The 17643-nt window shown below is 37.2% G+C and overlaps 1 protein-coding gene across 1 annotated transcript; it reads left to right on the top strand.

Moving 5' to 3' along the window:
* Window positions 1–13395: 13395 nt before the first annotated feature.
* Window positions 13396–16556, top strand: LOC110903581 (ubiquitin-conjugating enzyme E2-23 kDa). The gene is made up of 6 exons (XM_022149422.1): window positions 13396–13439; window positions 13532–13611; window positions 15750–15864; window positions 15962–16014; window positions 16094–16222; window positions 16293–16556. The coding sequence occupies exons 1-6, from the start codon at window positions 13396–13398 to the stop codon at window positions 16436–16438; spliced, it is 567 nt and encodes a 188-aa protein (XP_022005114.1). The 3' UTR covers window positions 16439–16556.
* Window positions 16557–17643: the final 1087 nt, after the last annotated feature.

Genomic DNA, 17643 nt, shown 5'->3' with positions numbered 1-17643 from the left:
GGCAACTGAATTAAACATTCCTTCATTTGCTTGAAGGCTGCTTCCGCTTCGGGTGTCCACTGGAAATGGGTTTTCTTGGCGCAGTTTCGCAGTGTACTAATGAATGGATAAGACTTTGCCGCATGATTTGCCAAGAATCTGTTCAAGGCTGCTAGACGTCCGACGAGTCTTTGCATTTCTTTTATTGTTGCAGGTGATGGCATTAGCTGGATGGCCTGCACTTTCTCCGGGTTTACTTTAAACCCATCTCTTGTTACTATGAAACCCAGAAATTTTCCCTCTTCCATCCCGAAGGAACACTTCGTTGGGGTTGAGCTTTAAGTTTACACTGCACAAAGAATCGAATGTGCGTTGAATATTTGCCAGCATCGTTTCCTCCTCGTGGCTCATGATGACGAGGTCATCCATGTATACCTCGACTGTTTTACCAATGTCTCCTCTGAAGACTGTATCCATTAGGCTCTGGTAGGTTGCGCCTGCGTTACGTAAGCCAAAGGGCATTTTTGTATAGCAAAAGATGCCCTTGTCTGTGCGGAATGCAGTCTTGTCCTCGTCTTCTTTTTTCATCTAGACCTGATGATAGCCCTTATAACAGTCGAGGATGCACTTCCAGCGAAATGATGCCAGGGAGTCGACTTTTTTGTCTATCTCAGGAAGAGCATTACAATCTTTCGGGCAGGCTTTATTTAAGTCTTTGAAGTCTACGCACATTCGCCATCCGCCACTGTGTTTTTGGACCATCACTGGATTGGCGACCCAGGTGTGGTACTGGACTTCGCGCAAAATTCCGGCGTTAAGTAACTCTGTTACTTGTTCGTACATGGCTTCTGCTTTCTCAGCGCTGAGGCTGCGTCTTCCCTGCGCGACAGGTTCTGCAGAGGGTCGGATGTTTAGACAATGTTGCGCTATATCTCGTGGAACTCCAATCATATCCGCCGGACACCAGGCGTATACATCCTTATTGTTGGTTAATAATTCTTTTAATTGTATGCGTATTGTTGGTGAAATGGCGTGCCCTAGTAAGATAGTCTGTTCTGGATATTCTTCGTTTAAGACCCATTTCTCCGGCTCATTTGATGCTGAGGGCTTTGCCACTTTTGCTGGTGGCTCGTCGTCAACGTACATGACTTCCTTGCTTGAGTATAAAATTGCGACACCAGTTTCTGTTGGAAACCCGCATGCAGCGTGTGGAATAGAAGTGATCATGCTGAATTCTCTTTGTGATCTTCTTCCAAGCAAGACATCATGGCATGATGTTGCTGTCATGACCAAAAAGTTTACTGTGACTGTGCGTGAATGCTCGCCATCAGATAGAGTCACAGGGAATGCAATTTTCCCTAATGGGAACACAACTTCATTACAAAATCCGGTGAGAGGGAAATCAACCGGTTCTAATCGTACTTTGTCTTCTGGATCAAGTTGTTTGAAGCACTGCTCGTATATGATATCCATCGAGCTTCCTGGATCTATAAACATATAGTCCGTTCGGTAATGGCCGAAGATGCCAGTAATAATTACTGGTCGTTCTTCCTGAGGGCCTCCGGGGACGACAGGAAACACAACTTGCTGTTCCCTCCAATGCTGATCATGGTGTCGTTTATTTGGCCTTCGTGAAGGACCTCCTTGTACCATGTGTATTTGTTTTGGTTCAGCTTTTTGATAGTTGATATCTCCTGATTTTGGGAGTATCTCAACATAACTGTCAGATTGGATGTCCCACTGGCAAGGCATATGTGGGTCCAATACTACAGTATTAATTTTACCACGGTTTTCTTGCAGAGTATCAGATCTGAGGTTTAATGACTCAGATCTATTAATCTGTGTGAAAATTTGGTTTGAAGTAACTTGGAATCTGCCAAACCAATATTCTAGGGCTCTCTCTATGAGTTGATTTGAAGAGTCCTTTTTCTGCTGAATTACCGCTGTTTTTGTTGGTTCCCATGATTCTATCGATCTGAGTATTTTGGGTTGTAGAATCCTCGAACTCAGATCGAGGACCTGATGGGTGAATTGGTGAATTCTCTGCCATGTGAAAACAGAGAAAAGAAGGAAACCAATCGAAACGAGATAAAACTGATAGAAAAGAGAAATCGGTGGGCGCCAATGAAGAAACACTAGATAAATGACCGGAATCAAATCATCTAGGGGGTTTGGATCTGCATAAAAGGGGGTTGTTCTCTCTCGTCTGATTCGATGTGATTGACCTTCTTCTCGGTGAACACTGCAAAACAGAACACCGTTAGCCTCGTCACGGAGAAAATGGAGGTTTTCTCCGTGACCCGACTTCGGCGTGAGAATAAGTATATGATTATCAAGAAGAAGAAGTATTGATGAAGTGTGTGTAACTTGGTTTTCATACCTGGATTATTCTCTTATTTATAACCGAGAGTTTGGGCGGGAAAACTTGTTGATGAAATATTAACGGAAGATGCTAACCCCTTAAGCGGTTACATTTCCTTCCGTTAATCTTCTTAATCCGTTGTGAGTGCACACGGATTGCTGTTTAGATCTACGGCTGGGGAATTGCCACGTGGAAAGTGGGCAAGTGGAGGTTTTCCTCCAATTCCGTGCCATAATCGTGATCTCAGGGAGGCCTGAGATGATGACACGTGTACTAGACGGTTATAACCGTCTGGTGTTGCATGATTGAGCCTTCTAGAAGGTTTTTGCCATAATCCGGTGTGACTCCTTATCGTAATTACCAAGTCTGAGTATTATTTAAGCGGAAGGGTTTAACTTAGGATTTTCATCCTTTGTTTATGGAAGAAAGCGCAAGGGTTTACGATTTTCCTTTCAGCGCGCAAGTGTTGTCTGCTTTCTGTCTTTTAAGCCTTCTTTGTAGAACCAGTGCGCGGCCGTGCAAGGTTAAAATAAAGGGCTGGAAGATAAGGTTGTGGTATGGTCCCAAGTATTTATTACGAGGTTTTTGGGACCTTACCCCTTCAACCATTTTCACCGACCATAAGAGTTAAAGGTATGTTTTTGGGCCAAAGGAGTTGAATATGAGACAAAGACGTTGGATGGAGATACTTCGCGATTATGATTGTAATATCCAGTATCATGCAGGAAAAGCAAATGTAGTAGCCGATGCTTTAAGTCGAAAGTATCATGAGAAGCCAAAAAGAGTACTTTCTCTTAAGTTAAATCTGCAAGTAGATTTAAATGAACAGATTAGAAAGGCACAAGAATCAGTAATCAAGGATGATATTGAAAAGTTAAAAGGAATGATGAAAAAATTAGAACTAGGAACAGATGGAATTTGGAGATTCCATAAGAAAAGAATGTGGATACCTAAATTTGGAAACCTACGTCACCGTATATTAGAAGAAGCCCATAAGTCTAAATATACGATGCATCCTGGAAGTGATAAGATGTATCTGGACTTAAGAAAGAATTTCTGGTGGATAGGAATGAAAAAGGATACAACAACATATGTTGCAAAGTGTTTAACATGTTCACAAGTTAAAGCTGAACATCAGAAACCTTCAGGTTTACTGCAACAGTTAGAAATGCCTGTTAGGAAATGGGAATTAATAACAATGGATTTTGTTACTAAATTACCCAAAACAAGAAAAGGTAATGATACAATCTGGGTGATTGTAGACAGGCTAACCAAGTCCGCTCATTTCCTACCAATGAAGGAAACTTTCATTATGGAACAGTTAGCTAAATTATATGTAAATGAAATAGTTTCATTACATGGAATTCCTCTATCAATTGTTTCTGACAGAGATAGTCATTTTACCTCTCATTTTTGGACCAGTTTCCAAAAAGCAATGGGAACCAAGTTGAATCTAAGCACCGCTTATCATCCTCAAACAGACGGACAAAGTGAAAGGACAATTCAGACAATGGAAGACATGCTTAGAACTTGTGTAATTGATTTCGAAGGTAATTGGGACGATCATTTACCATTGATAGAATTTTCTTATAATAACAGTTATCATACAAGTATCAAGGTTGCACCATTCGAAGCGCTTTATGGACGAAAATGCCGAACGCCAGTCTGTTGGGCAGAAATTGGAGAAAAGCAACTATCTGGAGCTGGGATAGTGCATGAAACAACAGACAAAATCATTCAAGTCAAGGAACGACTGAAAGCAGCGCGTGATCGACAAAAGAGTTATGCTGTTAACAGACGAAAACCATTGGAATTTCAAGTAGGAGACAAGGTGTTATTGAAAGTCTCTCCTTGGAAAGGAGTGGTAAGATTCATCAAAAGGGGAAAGCTAAGCCCCAGGTATGTTGGACCTTTTGAGATTATTAGAATAATAGGACCTGTAGCCTATCAGCTACAATTGCCAGAGGAAATGGCCGGAATACATGATGTATTTCATGTATGTAATCTCAAGAAATGCTTAGCTAATGAATCATTGATAGTACCTCTTAAGGATATAGAGGTAAATGAGCAGTTAAAATTTATAGAGAGGCCTCTACAAATTGAAGACAGGAAAGTCAAGAACCTCAAGCATAAGAGATTAGTTCTTGTCAAAGTGAAGTGGGACTCCAAAAGAGGACCAGAATACACATGGGAGCTTGAATCAGAAATGCAAAGGAAATATCCACACTTGTTCAGTAGATCTCGAGGACGAGCTCTAAAACAAGGTGGGGAGGATATAACAACCCTCCTGAATTTTTATGACACCCTGATATATATTAAAATATTCCCATATGTCTTCAAATACACCCCGTATGTGAAAACCGAGCCCAAAATACGATATAACATTAAAAATTAATTAAAAACAAGATTTTAATGTCGCTCGCGGGCCGCGTAGACCCCTTAGGGATCTTACGCGGGGCGCGACAATTGCAAACTCAGACGAAACCCTAGAGCGCCACGTATCATCATCGTGTCAACCCTAAACCTAACGAATCAGCAACCCTAGTCCTATTACTCTACTACGCGGGCCGCGTAGCCTGTGGTCTCACCTTACGCGGGCCGCGTGAAACCCGAAATCAGCCCCTATATAATGGGAGCTCGGGCCTTCAGTTACAATCGCTCATTTCTTTTCTTTCTAACGAATTTCTGAAGAAGATAACATAATTTCCGGGCTTAATACCCCCCCTAATTAACGAAGTTCTGCCCCGATGTAAGTATTATAACCCCAGTTACGTATTAGATACGCTACGCGATTGATCCAGGGTTCCATAACGGTTGTCGAGGTTCTACCCGACGTAGTCGTTGGAATGCTGTCTCGGGGAGGGTATTACTAATGTAAATAATGGGTTATTTTACTAACATATGTGCATTTGTATAAATTATAGATAATCACCAGGAAACCCTTACAGAAAACCTAAGACAGCAATGTGAGTAATCTCCTTTTTGTAAACTGTTTTTACAAAACATTAAATGTTTTACAATGTGATTAAGCAGTGATTGAGTCTTTGTAGTTCTTCAATTACTGCCGGTATGTTGGGGTTTTGTATACAAAATATGGAACACTGATGTGTGTAAAATGCAACATATAAATTACATCAAATGAGGCATAAAACTAACCCTTTTTAAGTACTAATGTTGGAAAAAGTGTGCTTTTGTCTTCCTTTTGTATTTTCAGGGTTAAAAGAGCTTAAACGAACAAAAGAAGCAAAAATGCAGCCAAATCCAACATAAATACAAAGAAAAGGAAGAAACGTGGCATGCCCGACTCCTCGACAGCATCTCCCAAAGCAAAAACAAGAAGAAAGCTGAGCATGGGGTTGTGCCCAGCTGAGCATGGGGCTGTGCCCAGCTCAACACGGGGCGTGTCCAGCTCAACACGGGGCGTGCCCAGCGCGGGGTCATGGTTAGCCTTGGCACAAAAGACAAACCTGTAGAAGCTTTTATTGCCCACCACGGGGCCGTGCCTTGCGGACACGGGGGCGTGGTCAAACTTCCTACAGGCGCATTTATTGTAATTGCGAATTGCAATTAATGAAGAGAGAGACTCGGATGGACACTGGGCCGTGTCCAGCGGATACGGGGCCATGTCCAGGCTTCTGTACAGGCTATAAATAGGGGTGCTTTTTTCACTTCAAAGGCATCCCTTGGCACACCACCTCTCTCACCCTTCACCCACCACCCACCACCATCACAACACCATCATCCACCACCATCATCCATTGTCCATCGTAGAGTGTGTGAGTCGTCTCGGGATCCAAGATTGATCGTAAGAGTTCTTGACAATCAAAGGCCATGTTTGCCTAAGTCTCTTACATCACTTGGTGAAGACAAGTGTCTAGTGTAATACTTTTTATTTTTAATCTTTTGCACTTTTTAATTGGTTTTGTATTAATGACTTTAATTACTAGTTTCTTATGTTGAAGGTGATTCTTCCTTATCGTTTGTCCGTGGTGTCTTGGCATTATTTTACTGTCTATATAAAATAAAAGATTTTCACCATTCATATCTCCACGGTCTATATGGAGGTATGTTGGCTACCTGGTCAGGGGTTAAGGGAACGGTTTGGTAAGAGTCTTGCCATTGTTCAGTGTATAGATCCTGCAAAGGACCTGGGTCAAATTTAGTAGGACCTCCTTCAATACCCAAAGGTATTGGATGGCGGGGGTCCAAACTCTTTAATCCCCTCATAAGTTAAACTACTATTAAAACTTTAACCCAGCTACTTAGGACTGTATCCCTGCTGACTCAGACTACTTAGTTGAGGGTAACGTCGCCTTCAAAAGAGGGGCCTACCACATTATGCATTAAAAACTTAATTAATTATCTTTCAATAATCTGACCCTTTAGGATTGTATCCTTGCTGACTCAAACTACTGGGTTGAGGGTAACGTCGCCTTCAAAAGAGGGGCCTATTACAATAACTAAGATAATCTCTTAAACAAGTGCAAAAGTGCGAAAATAATCAAAGGTTACACTACACACGAGTCGGATCCAAGTGATTCATCTTGTCTATCTGTTTTTATTTTTATTTTATTTTTCAGCATTTTAGTTAGTTTTATTTTTCTAGTTTAAAAACTTTTTTTCTAACATTTTGATTTGATTAGACGTTGAGGATAAACCGGTACTAAAAGCTCTTGTGTCCTTGGACGACCTCGGTATCTTACCAACACTATACTACGTCCACGATGGGTGCACTTGCCCATATGTGTGTTTCGTGTTAGTAAATATCGTGTTATATAAATTTAAAACTTGGCTAAAAAAGTGTAAAAGGGCTTAAAATATATACCTAATATATATAACACTTCACATGCATCAAACACGTTACCATTGGACAACGAGTTAGCCAATGTGTAATATGACCCACCAGTCAGGATTGACAATACTGAATGATTAATTGTGTAGAATTAAACAATGTGATAGCTCTCAATACTGTTAAAGGATAAAACTCTTGATTAAACTAGGATTCACTCACCAGTATTTCTCACTGACAAAATGTTTTTAAACGCGTTTCAGGTAACAAAATGTAAAAGCCAATTAGAAGAAAGCCAGCTAAAGAGCACTGACGGCTTGGAAAAATGTGGCTATAAAAGTTACCTAAAAGACGATGTTTTAAATTCAATAAATTAGGGTTTATCCCTATAAACATGTTGTAATAAGAAACTTGGGTTTTACCCATGTGGTTATTAATATAAAATATGGTGGTTTTACTCTAATAAAATATTTCCTAACTACGGTCTTGATGAAATTTCCGCTGCCAAATTGATAAACAAATGATACCACCAAACCTGGTCTCGCGGCCGCTCGTTCCCGGGACAGATAGGGGGCGGGGGTTGCGACAATGTGAAACCTCATTGCATTTTAGACCTGGAAGGTGAGGTACATTAAACATTAAACTGACATGATTATATTAAAATAAAACATGATCATGTTGTGAAACCCAACCCATCGCGTTTTAGAAATGGAAGGTGAGGTACATTTTAGAACTAAACTGACATGATCATGTTAAAACAAAAACACGATGATGTTGTGAAACCTAACCCATTACATTTTAGATCTGGAGTACCTTTTAGAAACTGAAAGAAAATGATCATCTTAAAACAAAAGCATGATCATGTTGGAACATGACCATGTTAAAACAGAAACATAGCCATGTGAAACCCAATTGCGTTTTAGACCTGGAAGGTGAGGTAAGTTCTGTTAAAGAACATGAATATGCTAAAATAGAAACATGACCATGTTAAAACTCATGCAACACTAACATAACCATGTTGAATAGAAGTCAAACCCATTGCTTTTTAGAACATGCGACTGCAAAATCTTTATTTTAGGTTTCATTGCGTTTTACGTATTTGGTTTTTTTATTTTTTTCAAAAATATAGCTTTAGTATACTCGTTTTAAAGATAAAAACGCTCGTTTTGTGGTGCAATTTTTATAAAAAAAAATAATGTCGCATGAAAGAGTTATTAACGTTTAAAAAATTGGGAGAATTAGAGGAGAGAGAAAATATTGCTTTGAATTGACTAGAATACTCTTACACAAACTCACACACCTCCTTTTTTGGTTAAATTTCAGTCATTTAATCTTAGTACTTGATTATTAAATAGATAGTCAAGATTACTTTTCAACCTTTATATCTAAATAAACTTCTTAGTGTATCCTGATCCTATTATTGTTGTTGTTGTTGTTGTTGTTGTTGTTCATATTCTCCCCACTTAACACCCACCACCATTCTCCGCCACCCACCCACCATCACTACCAACCATCTTCATTGAATCCACAAACCACCGTTTCACCACCGCCATCACATCCGATTCATCTCCCCCGCCGCCCACCACCCACCAATAATCAAAACACGATACATACAAACAATCAAAACAAGGAATCTGTACATCTGATTCATCTCCTCGGCCACCGCCCACCAATAATCAATGATTCATCTCCTCCAACAATAACCGATACCACAAATCTCCACCAGAACAAAACATATTGTTTAGAGAAAAGGTTTTTTTTTTTAATTTGGAATAAAAAGAAAGATCATTTAATTTGGATTAACTGGGTTTCACTGTGTTATAATAAGGCTGGGGGTGTGGTTTAAAGCCCCTAGGGGCTTTATAGTGTCACATCAGCGTCATGTGACATAGGGGGCTTTAAAGCCCTTCTCTTTAACTTGCATGTAATGATTTAAAGCCCCCCCCTTAACAAAATAAAAAACACAAAAATCAATGATTCATCTCCTCCGTCAATAACCGTTACCGCAAATCACCACAAGAACAAAGCGTATTGTTTAGAGAAAAAGGTTTTTTTTTTGTTTGGATTAAAAAGACAGATCATTTAAGTTGGATTAACTGTGTTTCACTCTGTTATAATAAGGCTGGGGTGTGGTTTAAAGCCCCTAGGGGCTTTATAGTGTCACATCAGCGTCATGTCACATAGAGGGCTTTAAAGCCCTTCTCTTTAACTTGCATGCAATGGTTTAAAGCCCCTTTAAAGTGTGACACCCCAACCGATGGCGGAATCATCGGGGCGTGGCACTGAGCGAAACAGACTTTCCAAGAGAATCCATAACGACTATTCATTACAAATATTTTAAAGGTTCATCATCCCATACTAACGAACAAATATTCAGTAAACAGTCATTACAGATAACGAGTTCTCATAAACAAAACTATTCCGACAACTCAGACTTTTTTTGTGGGTTTCTAGACTTCATAATCCATTTGCAGCAAAATCCATCAACCTGTCACATACGTTAAAATAAAAGTCAATACATAAAGTAAAGGTGAGTACACAAGTTTGCATAGATATAGTATAAAAGCGTTTACACATAACCAACATGTAACACGTAACGGGCGTTGCATGTAAACTACCAACAATGATACATCCTAACCACATGACTGCGAGTAGAGTATGCGTGACACATGTTCACCGAAGTGAACACGTGAAGTAAAGTATGTGATCTCTAGCAACCCCTGAGTCCAAACTATAGTACTATCTTTGCTAGAGGCGGTCTGGCAAGTAATCATTGTATAAGCATAGCAACAAGCATTCAACTAATCACGTATAGCATGCGAGAGCGGTTAGCGTTAAAAGTGTTTGTGTTGTGTGTTGTGTGTTGTGTTTTGCAGAGAACGTATGTAACACCCAAAAGTGCGTTAAATGAAAATGGGTTCAAGTATACTCACATTGCGTGTTTCAATAAGTAAAATGATCTGATGTGGATTAAGGGAGCGCCGGATCAGCCTGCGTACGGGAACAGAAGCGTAAGTCCTCCAAGGTACTGAAACCATCAAAATTTGAAGTGTCGGTGGGAAACAGAAGCTTCGTACAAAGCTGTGCCTTCGTACGAAGGTGGGTCTTCGCACTTGTGCAGCTTCTGTTGTCCAAAATCGAGTGTCTTCGCGTCTGTCTTTGGAAAATCGAGTGTTCATCCCTCCAACCTTAAGGTATTGATTGAACTTAGAGTCGGAGAGGTCTTTAATTGTGTCACGAGTAGGAATCGGGCTGTGTTGTGTAAAATCAGTGCCTTCGTACACGAGGCCATGTGTCTTTGTACGAGGGTAGTACCTTCGTACGAAGCTAGCTTCACGTAGAACAGTCCAGTTCATAAACGTGGCAGTTTTTGGCGTTCGATGTTGTGTTTTCACCTAAATCGGATGTATTTCCGAGTCCTATTCAAGCTGGTTTCGGCTTTACCTCGTTCCACTATTTAGTGAACGAAATACATGTCGTTTTAGGTCTGTTGTAGTGTAAAAATCAACTTTAAAAGAGTTTTAAAGTGTTTCCACCTAGATCTATCACTTGGTGAGTGTGAAACCAACATATTCACAACTTGGGAAGCCGAATCTATACCCAAATCACTCGTTCAAGTGTAGATCCGAGATGAAAGAAGAAGATTTGATGAAAACGATGAAGATTTTGTATGAAAAAGATGAAGTTCTTGTAAAAAGATGAAGTTTAAATGAAAAAACAGAAGAGTTTTGAAGAAATCGAAGATGAACCTTGTGAAAATCGAAGTGGAAAACGTTGTGTAATCATAGAAAACTGTTAAATCGTACTTGAAAATGGACGGACAATAATTTAGCACTGATTCGGTGCGAAATCAGCAAGTGAGGTGAAATGGAGAGGGCTTGGGTATTTATAGAAGAGTGGGATCGCACAACAACCCTTCTGTTCGAACCGGCTGCCTTCGTACGAAGGCACTTACGAGGCGACCTGGCTTCGTTCAAATGTGCTGTTTTGTGCACTAAATTCTCCGTTTCGCGTGTAGGATGCTCATTTAATGTGTTTTGTTGCATTAGTTAGTATTGGTACTTTAAGTGTTTTAGTGTAACACCGAGTATCGGGTCGCGTTGCGTTGCGTTGCGTTGCGTTTTGAAGTGATAAATCGAGTTATTCGAGTATCATTGAGTTTGCGTTTCGAGTGTAATCCATAACATATAAAGCACACACAAGTAAAGCACATAAGAACACACAGCATAACATTACTACTACAATTAACAGCGTTTGCGATTTAGCGTGTTAGGCGTGATAAGCGAATGCGGACACACTCAGCAAATAAAGTAGCATAATTCTCTGTAAATTGTGTTGCGTTATCGTTGAGAGTTTTTGCGACTATAAGGCGTTTAAACGTGCAGCGGTGCGGTGTGATGAAAATGTATTTAGTATAACATAACCCTTTATTTGTATCGAATCTCGGAGTACAAGATGGTTACCAATCGAAGCAAAAGCAAACGGATAACAATCCGAAAAGTCGGGTTGTTACATAAACACCCCCCATTAAACAAAATACAAAACACAAAAATAAAGAGAAAAAATTGATTGGCTGAAAACAATGGGTCCCACCTGGGCTGGCGGAGGATCGATGGCGCCCCCCCTTTGGCAAGCAGGGGATGGATAGGGGGTGCTAAGGGGCGCTAACAAGGCTGAGGTGGCCAGAGGCAATATACCACCCTAGCCTAATAATAGTTACAGGTGGTAAACATTTGTGTTTATTAATTTAAAATGTGAAAGTGTAATTATTCAAGAAACAAGAAATTTGAGGAATTTAGGGAATCAAATATGGGGTGTTCAAAGAAACATGAAATTGGGGGTTTATTCTTGATTTTGTTTGTTTTTTTTTCTTTTTAATATTGCTAGACTACCAAAATACCACTTGATTTAACAGTCAAACTAACATAATCTTAACATCGGGATTCGGAATGTAGAACTTTTCAAAGTACAAAGACTAAGGCATCCAAAAACTCGCTACGGGGACTCAAGTTGACTCCCTCAGAAATCTCAGAGACACAAATTGCAATTTACTCTAAATTTTAAATTTTAGGAGAGATGAATGAGAAATAATGACCATTACATTCTTATAATCTTTTTTTTTATTTTTAAATCTTTAAATTTGAACATTGGTTCTCACAATAATTTGTATTCTGCTTAGATCTCGTCCCTACAAGCAGTGGCAGATCTAGAAAAAAGAAACTGAGGGTATCCCATTTTTTGTCATGTATCCTAATATTTGCCCATGTGTATCTAATATATAAAACGAAGAGAAAACTTTATTTGCACTTTACCAAAAAAGTTGAGGGTTATCCTAATATTTTTCAGATGTATCTAATTCATAAATCAAAAAAAAAAAAAAAAAATCCTTTTTTTGCATTTCCCCAGAAAAAGTTGAAGGGTATCCCGAACACCCTCGACCCGCACATCCATAAATCATGCACCATACAAGAAATGTCAAATGCGAGTATTGTGATACAATCATATCATATATGATCGTATCTCATTTTCTTAACTCATGCTTTTAATGCGAATACAATGACTCAAAACACGACAAGGAAGCCGTTAGAATATTAGCTTTAACGCGTTTAAATTATTTTTCTAAACACATTATAAATTATAATAACATACTTTTATCTAATAAAAAAATTACTTAAAATCATTTATATACTCTATTTTATTTTGCATTTCTCTTGAGAGATGCAGGTTCAACTCTCATTTGGTGCAGAGTGAGGCACTTGTGGGCAATGATAGGAGACCCAGGGAAACCTGGATTTGATCCTTGAGCCAAACAGGTTTTACCAGTAATTTCACCGTCGTGCCTACGGGCGGGTGGGTTATCGGGTTTTCTCCGGAATTGTTGGTGGACTCGGGTTACTCTCGGAGTACTCCGTTTGGTCCAGTGGGTGCTCCAAGAATGCTCTGGATTGATTCTGTTGGCCGTTAAAAATAAGACTTTTCTAGATCATCTAAAAAAATCAATTTTCTATCTTATAGCTATAACTCATAAATCAAAAAAGGTCATGTGTTTGGTCCATGTATATTTTTATGAACATTTTTTATAATATAAAACATAAAAGTTAAAAAAAGAGAATAAAGTAAAAAATAGTTGTCATAAACTCACATTTTTGTATTTGTTGCCATTGATCAATGCCTATAAATCCCCTGCTTTTACAACACATTCTTGCCCTGAATATTCTTCAATCTTCTCCTAACAAACAATTTACTGAAATTCTGAAAGAAAATCATGTCTTCTACAACCAAACGCAAGGAAATTGACCTCATGAAACTGTTAGTTCTCTACTTCCATATGTTTTCATATAAATAATTTTGCTTAAATGTTGTTATTTTACTAATTGAATATTATTGAATATTTATTTCAGAATGATGAATAATTTCAAGGTGGAAACCATTGATGATAGCGTGAATGAATTCTTTGTGTATATGAATGGACCTCCTAACAGTAAATTCTCTAAACCCTCAACCAGTTTTCTTTGTTTAACTGATTATGTTCTTGATTTTTGTTTAGAACTACTTTAAAAACTTTTAAATTAGTGATAATTTTGACTTTTATGGTCAAACGGAACTTCTTTTTTGGATCTTGAAGTTCTAGTTGTGTTTAGATTGAAATTAAATGCTGATCACTAGAAAAATTAGTTATAGTTATGATGTTTTTGATCATGTAGAACATATGTTGATTCTTTTTTCCAAAATGCATTGTTTGATTTTAAATCGGTTAAATGAGTATCTTATTTCGGAAATTGATTTGAATGATTAATGGCCCTGGAAATCCTCCTTAAAACATTTTTTACTCACCGTTACTTCTTATACCACTCGTAATGGTTAATGCTTCCTAAGGGGCATTTTTCGCCACATCAACATCATACCTTTCAATTTTTTTTTCTCTTCATCCGACGTTATACTATAAACACTTCTTCCTCTTCATGCCCCGTATAACGTCCAAGGAGGCAGCGGTGGGGGCGTTATCAAGCCCTTTCATGCCCATTACGCATGGTCTTAAAGTAAATGCAATTTGTGATGATCAAAGTATGGTGTTTTTGGTTTTATTAATTCGTATATATTTTTCGTATCACGGTCCATGTGCGGTAGATAATAGATAGAGGTGGTAATTTTGACGTATTTACTTAGGAACGGGCCAGCTTGGGATGTGTTCATATCTATGGGCCAAAATGTTTTAGCTAAAATTTAGATTATTATGATTCTAGTTATATAGTTTTGGTATATGCTTAAAGACATTAACTGCTAATAAAATAATTTAAAGTTTTGATGAAAAGGTGGTGAAGAGGGACTATGTATGTATTCGGTTTAGAGCATTTATGGCATCATCTATGGCTTTTTCTTTTATAGTTAAATCGAACCTTTATATGTTTAATGAACAATAATGTATCTCAGATTTTATTTCTTTAAATTTTCAGTTTTTTATTAGGGGTCAAAGAGTTTTATGTGTTTAATTCTTGCACAGGTTTATTCTTCTTTTGGGTATGATTATTGGTTATGTTTTGATATTGTTGACAGTTTTGACTGTTATGGTCAGATGGAACTTCTTTTTGGATCTTGAAAGATCTAGTTGTGTTTGGATTGAAATTAAATGTTGATATATGTTAGATTACTAGAAAAAATAGTTATAATTATGATGTTTTTAATCTTCAAGTGATGTATGGATAATGTTGATTCTTGATTCTGAACATGCATCACAAGATTTAAATCAGTCACATGTGTATCTTATTTTAGAAATTGATTTGAATGATTAACGTCTTTGGAAATATTCCTTAAATCATTTTTACGCGTCATTACTTATTAATGTAAATGCAATTTGACATGATCAAAGCATGATGTTTTCGGTTTTATTTTTATTAATTTTTTCATATTTTTTTCGTATCATGATCAACGTGCGGTTGAGAATAGATAGAGGTGATTGTTTTGGTGTATTTACTTATCAGCGGGTAAGCTTGAGATGTATTTATATCTATGGGGCAAAATGTTTTAGCTAAAACTTAGGTTGTTATTGTTATTATTATTATTATTATTATTATTATATAGTTTTTGTAAATGCCTAGAGACATCAATTACTAATATCTAATTTAAAGTTTCGATGAAAAGTGGTGAAGGAAGACTTTTATAGTCATCATCTATGGCTTTGACTTTTATAGTCAAACCGGACATTTGTATGTTTAATGAACAAGAATTTATCTCAAAATTTATTTCTTTAAATTTTAGTTTCTGGTTAGGGATCAAAGAGTTTTATGTGTTTAATTCTTGCACAATTTCATTCTTCTTTTGGGTATGATTATTGATTATGTTATGAAATTAGTGATAATTATGACTTTTATGGTTGGATGAAACTTCTTTTAGATCTTGAAGGATCTAGTTGTGTTTGGATTGAAATTATATGTTAATATTTGTTAAATCACTAGAAACATTACTTGTAATTATGATTTATTTCAATCTTCAAATAATGTATAACATAATGTTGTATTTTGATTCAAAATAAATATGACATTAGTTAATTAATAAATTCATTTATCAAATGTTTTCAAATCTGATTGTTTTAATTTTTCATAATCATGAATACGCACGCAGGTTCTTACGCCGGAGGTTTGTGGAAGGTACGAGTTGAGCTTCCAAATGATTACCCGTATTCCTCTCCATCAATTGGCTTTGTTAACAAGATTTATCATCCAAATGTTGATGAAGCGTAAGTCATTTTTTTGTTATGATGAAATGCAAATAAATAAATATGACATTAATTAGTTTATTAATAAATAAATTCATTTATCAAATGTTAATTTCAGGTCAGGCACAGTTTGCGTAGATGTGCTTAATCAGACTTGGAGCCCCATGTTTGGTAGGATAATTTTTAGAACTAATTAAATTAAATTAAACTAAATGGTATTTTTCAACATCTATCATAAAAATGTTTGTAGACTTAGTGAATGTGTTTGAGAACTTTCTTCCCCAACTCTTGATGGACCCAAATGCCGATGATCCATTGAACACAGAAGCTGCTGCTCTTATCTTAAGTGACAAACAAACTTACGAAAAAAGAGTGAAAGGTACTCATACTAATAATAAAGTTTATCATACCAAGTTTTAATTTTTTAATCCGCCTACATGATCATGTAGAGTACCGTGAACAATACGCGAAGCCGGAGGATGTTGGTGTAGTTGAAGATGAGAAAACAAGTGACGAGGAAGTTAGTGATGATGGTAAAGACTCTGGAGATGATGATGTTGGAACGTCTGTGGCTGCGGGCCCTTTCGACCCGTAGCCCATGTTAGCTCCTATGGTTTTTTGTACATTGGTGTTGTACAAAGCCCATAGTAGTGAAGTGAAATCAAGCTGAATGATCATCCGTTTCAACTAGCAAATAAATTTTGAATTCTAGATATCAGGATTCTAAGGTGTTGTTGAAAAACTATAACGGCTTGGTTGTCAGCCAAACTTAATAATATGGTTTTTATATGTTGCATCTTTTTCTTGCAATTGATTTTAATTTGTTGAAGAATGTAAATAAATATTGGTATGGCAGGGATGATATCTATTAAAACAAGTATAAGACAGAGTATAAGATTATTGGTATGTCGGACCGGTCTGACTAGGAGCCGGAAGCATCACCGGGCCGGTTATTGCATTTAACCCATTTCAACATCGATGAAAACGTATCTAGAAATATGAGGTAGTGTACTGTTTTAGGTTTAGAAGACGATGAAAACATATCTAGAAATATGTGGGCCTTATAATTTTTATATAGTATTTATTTGTTTTATTTAGTTTTTAGTATTATACTATATTATTTTGTGTTTGGTCAGGTAAATCAGTAATAAAGAAATATCCAGCTAGTCGAGTAGAGTAGACTACCAGTGACCGAATTAAAATTGCCGCTATTTTTCTCGAGTGGGCCGAGCCCGCTATCTTTATGTTATTTATTAAACGCTGCAGATTATTATTGTTTTTGTTTTGGGCCAAAAACTCCTACACGTTTGGGCTTCAAAAGAAAAAAAATAGAAGGCACCAATTATTAATAAATGGAGGCAAGTGTTACTGGATAAAAGGATTGTTCAATATATAAATTAAACATACAAATATAAGGTTAGGATATAATAGGAATTTTTTTTTTTTTTTGCTAGAAAGTAATCTTGACTATCAATTGATTTAATCAAGGACTAAAATTAAATGAGTGAAAATGAAGAGGAAAAAAGAGGGGTGTGGGTTTTTGTAAGGGCATTCTAGTCAAAGACAATAGTTTCTCTCTCCTCCAATCCCCCCTCATTTTTTAAACGTTAATAACTTTTTCATACGACATTATTTTTTTATAAAAACTGCACCAAAAAAATGAGCGTTTTTTATCTTTAAAACGAGTATACTATTGTTATATTTTCGAAAAAAAAATGGAAAACCCAGTTGGGACAAAAAACGTAAAAAATGATTTTTTTTCTAAAACGCAATGCACAAAAAAACACAAATAAATGTCTT

This window comes from Helianthus annuus, chromosome 13, assembly GCF_002127325.2.
Source record: "Helianthus annuus cultivar XRQ/B chromosome 13, HanXRQr2.0-SUNRISE, whole genome shotgun sequence".
Taxonomy (NCBI): Eukaryota; Viridiplantae; Streptophyta; class Magnoliopsida; order Asterales; family Asteraceae; genus Helianthus; species Helianthus annuus.
Note: the sequence above shows the minus strand (reverse complement) of the source record. Positions and strands in the feature narration are given on the sequence as shown.